At 43.3% G+C, this 11745-nt stretch overlaps 1 protein-coding gene across 1 annotated transcript in view; it reads left to right on the top strand.

Moving 5' to 3' along the window:
* Nucleotides 1–596: 596 nt before the first annotated feature.
* The window catches only part of ANXA13 (annexin A13), a 56079-nt gene continuing 44930 nt past the window's right edge, over nucleotides 597–11745 (top strand). Inside the window, exons 1-2 of the mRNA XM_060127243.1 lie at nucleotides 597–628; nucleotides 1972–2094. Coding sequence (XP_059983226.1) covers nucleotides 614–628; nucleotides 1972–2094 — 138 coding nt within the window. The 5' untranslated portion in view covers nucleotides 597–613. The remainder of the gene's footprint in view (nucleotides 629–1971; nucleotides 2095–11745) is intronic.

Here is an 11745-nt window from a genome sequence, read left to right as displayed (position 1 = left end):
TGTAGCCTTCAAAAAGATCCTTTGTAATAATAAGGGTGATGTTAGTAAAATAAGAAGATTTTTCAGTCTTGTTTGGTTAATGCTTTTATCACTCCAAGGTATAAAATCTTAGTGAAAACGTACACTTTTTTTTTTTTTGGCCGCACCATGCGGCTTGCGGGATCTTAGTTCCCCAGCCAGGGATCGAACCCAAATCTCCTGCTTTGGGAGTGCAGAGTCTTAACCACTGGACCACCAGGGAAGCTCCTAAAGGTATAAAATTTTAAATGAACACCTAAAATAAAAAATAATAACTCTTTCAATAATCCAGGAGTGAGAAAGCTTTAGCCCTTTAGCTGTGAATAAGATATTCAACTTGCAAAGCCAACACTCGATTTATTAATAAATATTTTAGTTTTAAAAGATGGCCAACCAAGGCAGCGTGGGCAGGTTAAGATCATTTGTAGCTGCTGCCACTCCCTACCCATCCCCAACAATGTATTCAAATGCAATGCCAACGGTTACTTATTAAACTCAAGAGATCTTATGCCCTGGGAAAACCATTATAAACTTGGCCTGTAGGAGAACTGATCTCTTAATGAAATACAGAACAACTATCTCTGAAAAAAAGAAAATGGGCAATCGCCATGTAAGTATTTATTGCTTTCGGGAATCAAACCAAGTTCTAATTTTGGTTAGCATGTGGAGAAATTTAAACTATGAAATCATGATTGATACTTTTATACTTTATCATTTTGATCACTCCTAATTGTTGGTTTTCACAACGGCAAACCATGCTTTCAAAATGCATTTGGAATATATTTTTTCTCCATTAGTCAGAAATCTCTTTGGAGGCGTGAAAGAGAAGTATTTAAAACAAGGTGGTAAACGGTGCTTGCATAGAGCAAGCAGTTAAAATAGTATTTAAGGAATATATGACTAAAGATGTTAGTTTGCAGCAAAGCTGCACAAAGTTTCATAGACTGTGCCCATCGGTGTTTTGGGAATACAGGCTCATGTTGCAAATATCAGTAGATAAAGATACAAGTATTCTCATAAACCTATACAACTTGGATTGAAAGGTGAAAATATCCCAGTATTTTTTTCTAAACAGCACCAAATGACCAGATATTTGCAAATACTCACGGAATGGATTTAATATTTTACTTTTCTTCTGAAATGTCTAGGCTTATGTGAATAGCATGTCTATAAACTATTAATGGCTAAAAACTGACAAAAATACTACCATTTGGAGCTAACTATGCATAAGGCAGGTCAGAGTTAAATCTTGATTTTTTTTTTTTTTTACAGTGAAAAAGGTATATTTAAAGCTATGGCAATAAGAATTTTAATAAGGTTTTGTTGCACCTAATGTGGCTTCCCACAGGAAGATGGATTTATTGTGTGTACACTAGGAGCAAAGAGAATAAAACTCCAAAATCTTCTGTAAACTAGAACTTTGTTAATAAGATTTTCTCCTTTGCTCTAAATCAAACTTGTGCTCAGATGGTGGCAAACCTACAAGCGTTTTCTTCAAAGAGGCATTATTTTTAAAATCATCTGTAAGTAGCATTTTCATACTAGCCAAGGTTACAAAGCTTCCATTTAGATCATCTTTCAGAGAAACTGAAACCTACTTTTAAAATACTTCTGATCCTGGAAAAATTTTTTTAAATAATAAAATAAAATACTTCTGATCCTGCCTGGGCTCCCTGGTGGTCCAGTGGTTTGGACTCCAAGCTTCCAGGGCAGGGGTCATGGGTTTGATCCCTGGTCAGGGAACTAAGATTCTGCAAAGCCATGCAGCGCAGCCAAAAGAAAAAAAATTTTTTAATAAATAAAATAAAATACTTGTGAACCATGCAGAGGACCTCAGGAAAAATCATTGGCTTCTGGTTTAGCAGCTTAAGAGGATGTTTTCACCCCTTGAAAGGGGCAGCTGGCTTGTGTGAGTGGTCTAGCATTTTATGTATTTCTTTTTTGAATCCCCAGAGCCAATCTTACTCCCTGTCAGAAGGCAGGCAACCGTTGTACGAAGGGCAGGCCCAACCCTTGGCAGCCGTGCAGCCTCTCAGCCACCCATCAGGGAGTGGAGAGCCAGAGTTCCATCAGCCTGTAAGCACTTTATTTTCCCTCCAAATCATAGGTATGACCAGGCTTTCTCATGGGCCCATATTACTCACCAGTGACTTGTTATACTGGACCGTCTACAATCCTCTGGTCTGAAAATGTCACCATCAGGCATTACTTCCAGGCAGGGAAATTTCTCCCTAGAAAATGTTTGTTATAATATTTGCAGCTAAGGTAAAAATGTAATTTAGAAACTCAGCTTCCCTTCCCAACAGTGTCCGCTTAATGGTGTACTGGAACAGAGTACGTGATCCTACACCATGCCCCTGTGACACTGTAGAAAATATTAGCGGAATTTAACATGTGCATAAAGAATGAATATGTTCTAAGACTGTGTTTCTAGATGAGTAAATGCAAAACCTTTTTAAAGGACAAATTACTGCATCAGACGATGACTTGAATGTGTACAAACTTAAAACTACGATGCTTATAGTTTTAAAGCAACTACAAAACAAATTTGCAAACTAAATGCTAGTAAAATTCAAGTCCATGATGTGCAAAAGTATGTTATTGATTTAGTGTAACAGATAATGTTATTTTGCTGAGATTAAGTGTAAAAATGGCGCAGATTGCTATAATGTGGTTTTTCTGAGTTGCAGCATGTCTAAAATATGACGCAGTGTGTGACATCTTAGCTCTCCTGTCACGTTTCTCTATCCAAACTACTGAGAAACTTTTGTTTGTATGATTCCCTGTAAGACAATTGGGCCTTCTCTTGGCTAAAATGCAGGCTTTTTGTACTAAACCTCCCTCTGTTCTCTGTTCTTTCACCATGAGCTTGTAACAATTAAAGTACGGCTATTTGGCATGCTTTTTAAATAGAAACACAAATGCAGGCATTGAAGTCACGTGCTAGCCCCTGCTCATCCTCATGATACAGTATGCTTTATGTTTGTTTTTATATATTAGTTATTATCAGCACTAAAGACACTATATAAAAAGCCTACTAGGAAGGTTGAATTCCCAAAAATATGTCCACAAACCAGAGTCCACAGATAACTGTTTGACAGATATTGCTCTAAAGCCAATAGAATGTTGGCCAGGAAATTACATTTTCCAAGGTACTCTGATATGGAATCCTAGCCAATTCTGAAAACTGAAAAATTACTTTTTTTTCACTTTCCTCCAATCCTTTTGCCATCATTTTTTGAACTCAAGACATAGTGTTTGTGCCTAACCTATTTGGAGCAGTGATAACGGATACTTGGATATTATCATTTGCTGAAACACAGCGTTCAGAGTTTGCTTAGCCTGGAGGCCATGTCCCTGTGCTCAGTGAGCTCTGTGCAGAGACAGAAAAATAGATCCACAGGAAAAAAGCTTAGGTTCAGCCAGATGACTCTTCTATTCTACTGTGTGAATTGTTTTCAAGAGAATCACCATCTAGAGGAAAATAGAATATTGACACAAAGAGTGAGATGACTTTGCCATAAGAGTGTGGCTATAGGTAGCAGAGTCATAGACAGGAAGCAAGATCTAGGGGTGCCATGGATAAATGTGGAAATAATCACAAACTCAAGAGGACTGTTGATTTCTGGAAATTGTTTTCCAGACTACTGCACAGGTGCTAGAAAGGACTGCTGCCTTGTTACTCATAGTATGGACCCTGGGCTAGCAGCAACATCCACGTGGCCTGGGTGCTTTTAGAAATGCAGAATCTCAGGCCCACTCAGACCTACTGAATCAGAATCTACATTTTAACAAGATCCTCAAGTGATTCCCATGCACGTTAAAGTCTGAGAAGCAATGGACTGGGGAACAAGTTCTTGAACTTGGCTGGGTGTTGGAGTCACCTGGGGAGTTCTAAAAACCACTGATGCCTGGGTCCCACCCCTAGAGAGTCTGAATTAATTAGTCTGGTCGTTGGCCTGGGCGTTGGGATTTCTAAATGCTCCCCAGGTGATGCTAATGAGCACAGAGTTTGAGAAACAGTGAACTGCACACCACGATCCGGACAAGACTAGCTCAGCACACCGCTGATGTCATTCTGAGGGTCGGTAAATGAAAACCAACTTGTAAATGTTAGAACATCTGCTCAGCGATCTGCCACAGTGTTTGTCAACATGCCACGTTTATGACTCACTTGTGGTAATATTTAGCCAACACAAATATTGTCTGAAATGGAGACTAGTTTGGGACTTGTAGCAGGAGTTCCGAACCAGCAAGTTCAGAAGAAGGTGGATCGGGAATACCTAGGAGCTACATGACAGGTGGGGACCAGGTCCAGATTCCTGAGAAAAGGAGGGAGGCTCTAGAGACAGGTGAGAATGCGTTTGGGAATTTGAGACAAAAGTAAGCACGGCTTGGGGCTTCCCTGGCGCAGTGGTTGGGGGTCCGCCTGTCGATGCAGGGGACACAGGTTCGTGCCCCGGTCCAGGAGGATCCCATGTGCCGAGGAGCGGCTGGGCTCGTGAGCCGTGGCCGCTGAGCCTGCATGTCCGGAGCCTGTGCTCCGTGGCGGAAGAGGCCACAGCAGTGAGAGGCCCGCGTATTGCAAAAAAAAAAAAAAAAAAGAAGTAAGCACAGCTTTAACCAAGAGTGTACACTCAACTGTGATCCTCAAACACAAAGAATCGCAGTGAACCCCAAGCAGAAACCAGCCTAGACCATGCAGTAATATCTCTCCTATCAGGAAACCTTTTGTCCCAGAAAGTTAGTCCTTCATATTACCACTATCCATAAGAGGAAACAAAAATGGCCTCTGATGTGAACACATGACGTGCACTAAAGCATACCTTCTCTATTTAATGACAACTCACCCACTTAAAGTCTAGCTACATTTTTTGGCACAATTGCACGATCTGGGCTGTGGAGATTTCTTGGCTATAATAGATTAAAAGCAGTCATTTTAAAGAGGTGGGGGGGAAAGGCTGGCAAGGACAAAACCACTGACAGAAGGAAGAACATGCAAACTGAAAACTTGACCCAAGAACTCTAGTTATAGGAACCCAGGGTCACTTCGTGTAGGGGATGGATTCCAGCGTATCCCAGCGCACCTGGGCAACTCTGCTCTACAGCTCAGCAACATGAATCCAAAGGCCCAGCAAAGATGGGCACCACTGTAGGTTTAAAGGGGCCTTTTGAAATGATGAAGATGATGGTAATAACAGACATTTTTCAAGTGCTTGCTAGACTGTGCGCAGTTCTGAGAGCTGTGGTCCTAATGTAGAAGCATGGGTCTACTATCAGGTATTCCTCAGTGCAATAGTCCCAAATGTGGCCCCCAGACCAGCATCGTTTAGTATCGCCTAGGCTTTTGTTAGGATTGCAAATGATCAGCTCCCCACCCCCAGATCTACTGAATCAGAAACTCTGGGGGTAGTGCCCAGCAATTGCCGCTGAAAAAGCCCTCCAGGAGATTCTGATGTTCCTTAGTGTTTGAGAACCAGCATTGAAGCAAAAGCCTCCCACAGGCCTCGCTAGGCTGTGCCCTTGCTCTGAACCATCCCCACCCCTCAGCCTGCCCACATGCCCCGACCATGGCATTTCAAGCCTTCTTAGCACCATGCCCTCCTCCTGGGCTTCTTACACCAAATGCAACCCAGAGAACTACCCCTTCCTGCTCCTTCCTCCACCCCAGACCAGGCCGCACACTCTCCTGCCTCCCATCTCAGAGCTGCACAGTGAACTGGCGGAAGAAAGGCAGGGAGCCACTCTCCGTCCTCTCAGCCAGCTCGACATATTCTTTTAGAGAAACTACCAGAATCCAGGTGCTGTTTGAGGCTCTGGAGATAAAAAGAGGAATAAGATAAATGACCACAGTCCATGTCCTCAAAATAGCTCACAGTCTGGTCAGGAGGCACACAAATAAATAATTATAATGACGTGTGGTGGACACACTAATAGAAACGTGTCCATGGTAACAAGGTTCAAAAGTTGGACAGAGGAGGGAATGATGCCCTGTGGGAGAAGTGAGAGTAGAATAGGGTTTCTAGAGTGGAGAAAGGCATTCTTTGTAATGCAGGAGCACAGAGAGGTCCAGGAAGGCTGGTGCTGCTGGTGAGTTGAGCTCTAGCCCTGCCAAAGCACTCAGCACATCATACAGCAATTGCCTGGGCAGCTGCTACCCTGTCCCCCAGGCTGTGAGCTTCTGGGGGCAGACACTGTGTCTTACTCACTGCTGTAGCTCTGGGGCTTGACACATAACAGGCGTTCCATACGTATTTTTGATAGAAAGATCGATGAGCAGGGACAGAGAAAGGAGACAAGACTAGACAGGAGCACAGGGTTGAGACCCGAAGTCCCTTGCATGCCATGCAATGTATATTGGTTTCCTAGGGCTGCTGTGCAAACTACCACAAACTGGGGGGCTTCAAACAATGGAAATTTATTCTCCCAAAGTTCTAGAGTCTAGGGACTTTGAAATCAGCATGTTAGCAGGGCCACACTCCCTCTGAAGGCTCTAGGGAAGAATCCTTTCTTGCCTCTTTCAGACTCTGGTGGCCCTGGGGCACTGCATTCCTTGGCTCCTGGCAGGATAACCCTAATTTCTGCCTCCATTTTCACAGGGCCTTCTTCCCTATGTGTCTCTATGCTTTCTCCTCTTCTTCTAAGGACACCAGTCATTGGCATTAGGACCCTCCCTAAGTCCAGAATGAGCTCATCTTTCTTTTGTTTTAAACCACCTGTAGAGGTTTGGCGTTCTTTCCTTATTTATTTATTTATCTTTGGCTGCATTGGGTCTTTGTTGCTGCATGTGGGCTTTCTCTAGTTGCCTCTAGCGGGGGCTACTCTTCATTGCAGTGCATGGGCTTCTCATTGCAGTGGCTTCTCTTGTTGCGGAGCACAGGCTCTAGGCGCGTGGGCTTCAGTAGTTGTGGCACGTGGGCTCAATAGTTGTGGCTCGGAGGCTCAGTAGTTGTGGCGCATGGGCTTAGTTGCTCTGCGGCATGTGAGATCTTCCTGGACCAGGGCTCGATCCCGTGACCCCTGCATTGGCCGGTGGATTCTTAACCACTGTGCCACCAGGGAAGTCCTGAGCTCATCTTGAGATCCTTAACTAATTACATCTGCAAAGGCTCTACTTCCAAATAAGGTCACATTCTGAGGTTCTGAGTAGACATGAATAGGGGACACTATTCAACCCATTACACCAAGGAAATTGCGCTTTATTGCCTTAAGCTAGTAGTGGTTTTTAAACTTTGCACAACAGATTCCTTTGGAAGGCTTATTTAAACAGAGAGCTGGGCCCCATCAGCAGAGCATCTGATTCAGTAGACACTCTATGGTGGGGCCTGAGAATCTGTATCTCTGACAAGTTCCCTGGTGATGCTGATGCTGCCGGTCTAGGCACCACATTTTGAGAACCACTACCTTAGGCAGTAGAGAAGCCCTAATCGATCTCAGACAAGGGGATGACAAGGTAAGCACTGCCCTTTGGATGGACCATGCTGGAAGCTGGTGGAGAAAGGTCTGGAGAGAAACATGACCAAAGGCAAGTAAAGCACTTGAAAGTCAGCACTTCCAAGCAAAGCACTTGAAAGCCTGGAGAAAGATGATGAACCCCTGCCCCCAACTAAAACAGTGACGATGGGATTGGAGAGACGAGGACAGATTGGAGGGTCCAATCGACATAACTGGCTGACTGACAGGATATGGGAGGTGAGGGACAAGAAAGACTACAGAGGGGTTCCAAGGTAACTGGCTTGTGCACGCAAGTGGATGATGGTGACGCACCCGGGGGATGAAGCCAAGTTTGCAAGGTGAGAGGATGAGTTTGGTTTGGGGATCTGTTGAGTTTGAGATTTCTGTGTTCCACCTGGGTTTAATGCCTAGCAGGTAGCTGGATCTGGAACTCAAGAGAGAAGTCTGGGACTGAGGTAATTTGTGTGTATAAATTCTGTTTTTTTGTCTGTTTTGTCTTTAAGTTAGTATGTATTTGTTCACAGACTACGGGACTCACAGTGGCTCAAATAACAAAGACTTTTTTTTTTAACATCTTTATTGGGGTATAATTGCTTTACAATGGTGTGTTAGTTTCTGCTTTATAACAAAGTGAATCAGTTATACATATACATATGTTCCCATATCTCTTCCCTCGTGCGACTCCCTCCCTCCCACCCTCCCTATCCCACCCCTTAATGATTAACCCTAACAGGAATCTGAAAGGAGGGCACCCTAGGGCTGGTTCAGCAGTTCAGTCACGTCATTAAGGACTCAGGCTATGTCTGCCTTTCCATTCTGCCACCCTTGAGGTACTGGCAACATCTCCCCTCCTGGATGCAAGATAATGGCCATGTGTGTGTGCAAGTTAGTAATCTCACATGATAGGGTCACAAGGAGGAAGGAAGGGGATGGAGAAAAAAAATGTCTTTCTCCTCCTGTACCAGTCCCCTATCAGTAAGGAGAATCTTTTGGGGACGCCCAGGCAGACATCCCTTTCTATCTCATTGGCCAGAATTGGTCAAAAGCCCATCCTCGACCAATCACTGGCAAAGGTGAAGGGGATAGTGATGGATCAGGATTCATCTCCAGGGCTGGGGAAATCATCTTGTCAGCTAGTGTTCTTTCCTCTCTCTCTCCCTCTCTCACACACTCTTTTTCTTTCCATGTCCTAGCCTTATTCTCTCCTACTGAAAATGAACTTTTTCTTTTCAATGATGGGGGAGGCAAAAGGAGTTGATGAGAGGGAGGCCTGGCCACAGGTAGTTCAGGCACCACAGAGAGTCCCATGGCCTCACGTAACTCCAGATTAACTACCCCAAGGAAATGAGTTTTCTCTAAGCATCTATACATACAATGCCAGGGAAAATTCTGATTGGCTGAGGTATATGCCTACCTCTTTGAATATCACTGTGGCCAAGGTTGACCTTACCTATCGTTAGGGATGGGCAACATTGCTTTATCAGTATTGCTTTCTTATAACTATTGTTTTTATTAATGTTACTACTTCAATGACTATGACTACTATTGGATGGACTGAAATAGAAAGAGAATGAAGATTATAAGATCAGATGTGAAGGCAGTAAACTAATTCACCCTTTCAGTGATGGAGGTTTGGATTGTGGTGGGAATGAAAAGGAAGATAAAAATGTTAAGAAGAATTTTAAAGAAATAATTAATAAGTTTGGATCCAATGCATATTGCAACTCTCTTACCAGGGGAAGAATAACATTCATTGTTTTGATTCTGGAGGAGACAAAAACTTGCTCAAAGCAAATTTAGCTCTTTCACCTTGTTTCCTTTTCAGCAAATCTGAACTTGTTCACATACTGTTGGTTATGTCCTACTACACGGCACTATTCCATGCTGTAACGGCTCAGCTCAGCCCCCAATATTTTCACTTTTCAATTCCATCTGCCCAGTTATCATTGACTCTGGAGGATGCCAGAGTACACTAGCTTCCTTTCTTCCTGTAAGCGATGAATCCCAAGTTCATACTCTCAGTGAATTGGCAAAAAACAAAAGAAAAGAAAAGAAAAAAAAAAAAAACAGCCTTTGGCAATAGAAGAAGGAAATGGATAATTCTTTTCCAATGAGAAAAGTGCTTCATTTTTCATAACTCTTGAAGGCATGGTTCCTTTCACAGTTGAGAAATAGTCATCACCTCCCCATCACCACCTTTCCCTCAACTTTTGTTGAGGCAGTACAGCAGTCATTGGATATCTAGAGGTGTAACCCTCTTCAGAGGTCTCTAATGCCCCAAACAATCAGTGGACAACCTCAAAGCAGACATTTTCCCCAGGACACAAAGTCTGGTTTCAAGACAATGCATATTATTCTGCCTCTAGAAGAAATTCTGAGTTGTCCAGCCCAACACAGTACTGAAGGGCCCCCAAGAATGAGCCAACTGGGGCTGCCAGTGAGGATGTGATGCAGACAAAGAGGCAGGGGGTGATGACAGACTTCTCCCTTTGGACCCACTTTAACTCAAATTCTTCCTCCTAGTTACCTTATCCCACTACTCATCTTTCAGATTTGTCATCTGGGTTCCTTTGAAATCAAATCAAAGAGAGAAAGACACCATGGTCCACTTCTAATCCTCCCTTTTAGGTAACCACAGCGATGCGTTCTTTGTGACTGGGGACCTTGCTTTAGTCAGTACCTATGTAGCATTTACCACTAGAAGCTCAGCCTCCTCAACACCTTCAAGTAACATGTTGACAGAACTGTTATAGCCATTAGATCAGGGCTGTAGACCCTTCACATATCAGATTTTAGCACTATTGGCACTTGCAACCAGATAATTCTTTGCTGTGAGGGGCTGTTCTGTGCCCTGTGGGATGTTTAGCAGAATCCTTGGCCTCTATGACTAGACACCACTAACACTCCCCTATTTGTGACAAGCAAAAATGTCTCTGGACATTGCCAAATGTCCTCAGGGAGGCAAATAGCTCCTGGTTGGTTGAGATCCACTTCATGAGACACAGACCTTAAATGGGAAAGCTGGGCTAGTGGGCAGATGTCTCCATAATGTCTTTATCCGGCTGAATTTCCACCAGCGATGATGCATCCCTGCCCCTCTGGTCTAGGCTCTCCCTCTCACTGATTTGCCTCTCTTGTCACAGGGTAAAAGCCAACGCATCTTGAAGCTTGACCCTTGTCCTCCTGTTGATGACAACTGAGAGGTGGTGGTTTTCCCCCAAAAGGCTGTTAGCTCATAAGTTCTGATGGCCAGAATGCAAAGGGCCTCCCTGCAGAAATACCCAGTAACAGGGCTGCTAAGCTACTGGTTTTCCTGCCTAGATGAACAGTGCTCATCTGGAAAGACATAATCATGAGTGAAATAATCAGGAGTCAATCTGCTCACCTCTCCTCTGGGTGTAGCCCCCAAAAGGGCTGCCCCAATAAATCGCCCTCTACCAGAGCTCAGGGCATGGTAGGCCCATCACATTGTTTGCGTTTCTGAGTGTACTGCCAGCAACTTTGGAAACAACGGTACCCACCACCTTGAAGAGTCTTAAGTCCACATGTCCTTCAGGTCAGGTCTCAACCCCATAGTCACCTTTGATGGTAAATATCACATTGACATGTATAACCCAGACAGCATAGCCTAAGGAAACTTGTCTCTCTGGAAAATGACCTAACTATACCAATCTTCATTAAAAGGTGTTCTTAAAATGCCAACATAAAAATAACCCCAAATTTAGGAGAAAGATCACTTTTTTAATCTAAAAAGTTTCACTTATTTTTCAGAACACACAGCATATGTAAGCATATATCATATTGAGACCTGATCCAAGGGGATGTTTTGTCTATTTTCAGCCTTATTTGACGAATGATGCAAATATTTGTACCCATTTAGAATGATGGCCAAACTACTACTAGTCATACCTGTCACTTCATAACTGCATCTCTGAAAGGGTGAATAAACAGCAGCGAAGAGCTCCCTGTATTCTCAGCACCTTTCAAAGGTTTCCTAACACGCTTTCCTAGCTATCTTGTCTACATCCTTGGCTAACAGACTTCAAGAGCTGATCCAAGTGAGACTAGGATCTAAGAACAGCAGATTCAGCTTTGTTATCAGTGAGACCACCGTGACCATTAACTTTTTGCTCTGACAAGCATTTACGTAGATTTTGATTTAAAACCAAAAAAAACAAGACTTTTAATCAAATGTATTGTTTCAAGGAAACCATGCCCAAGAAGCGATCAACTTAATTAAACAATATGCCACTAATTACCCAAGATTCATGT

Source organism: Lagenorhynchus albirostris, chromosome 17, assembly GCF_949774975.1.
Source record: "Lagenorhynchus albirostris chromosome 17, mLagAlb1.1, whole genome shotgun sequence".
NCBI classification, from domain to species: domain Eukaryota; kingdom Metazoa; phylum Chordata; class Mammalia; order Artiodactyla; family Delphinidae; genus Lagenorhynchus; species Lagenorhynchus albirostris.
This window is presented reverse-complemented; position numbering and strand designations above follow the sequence as displayed.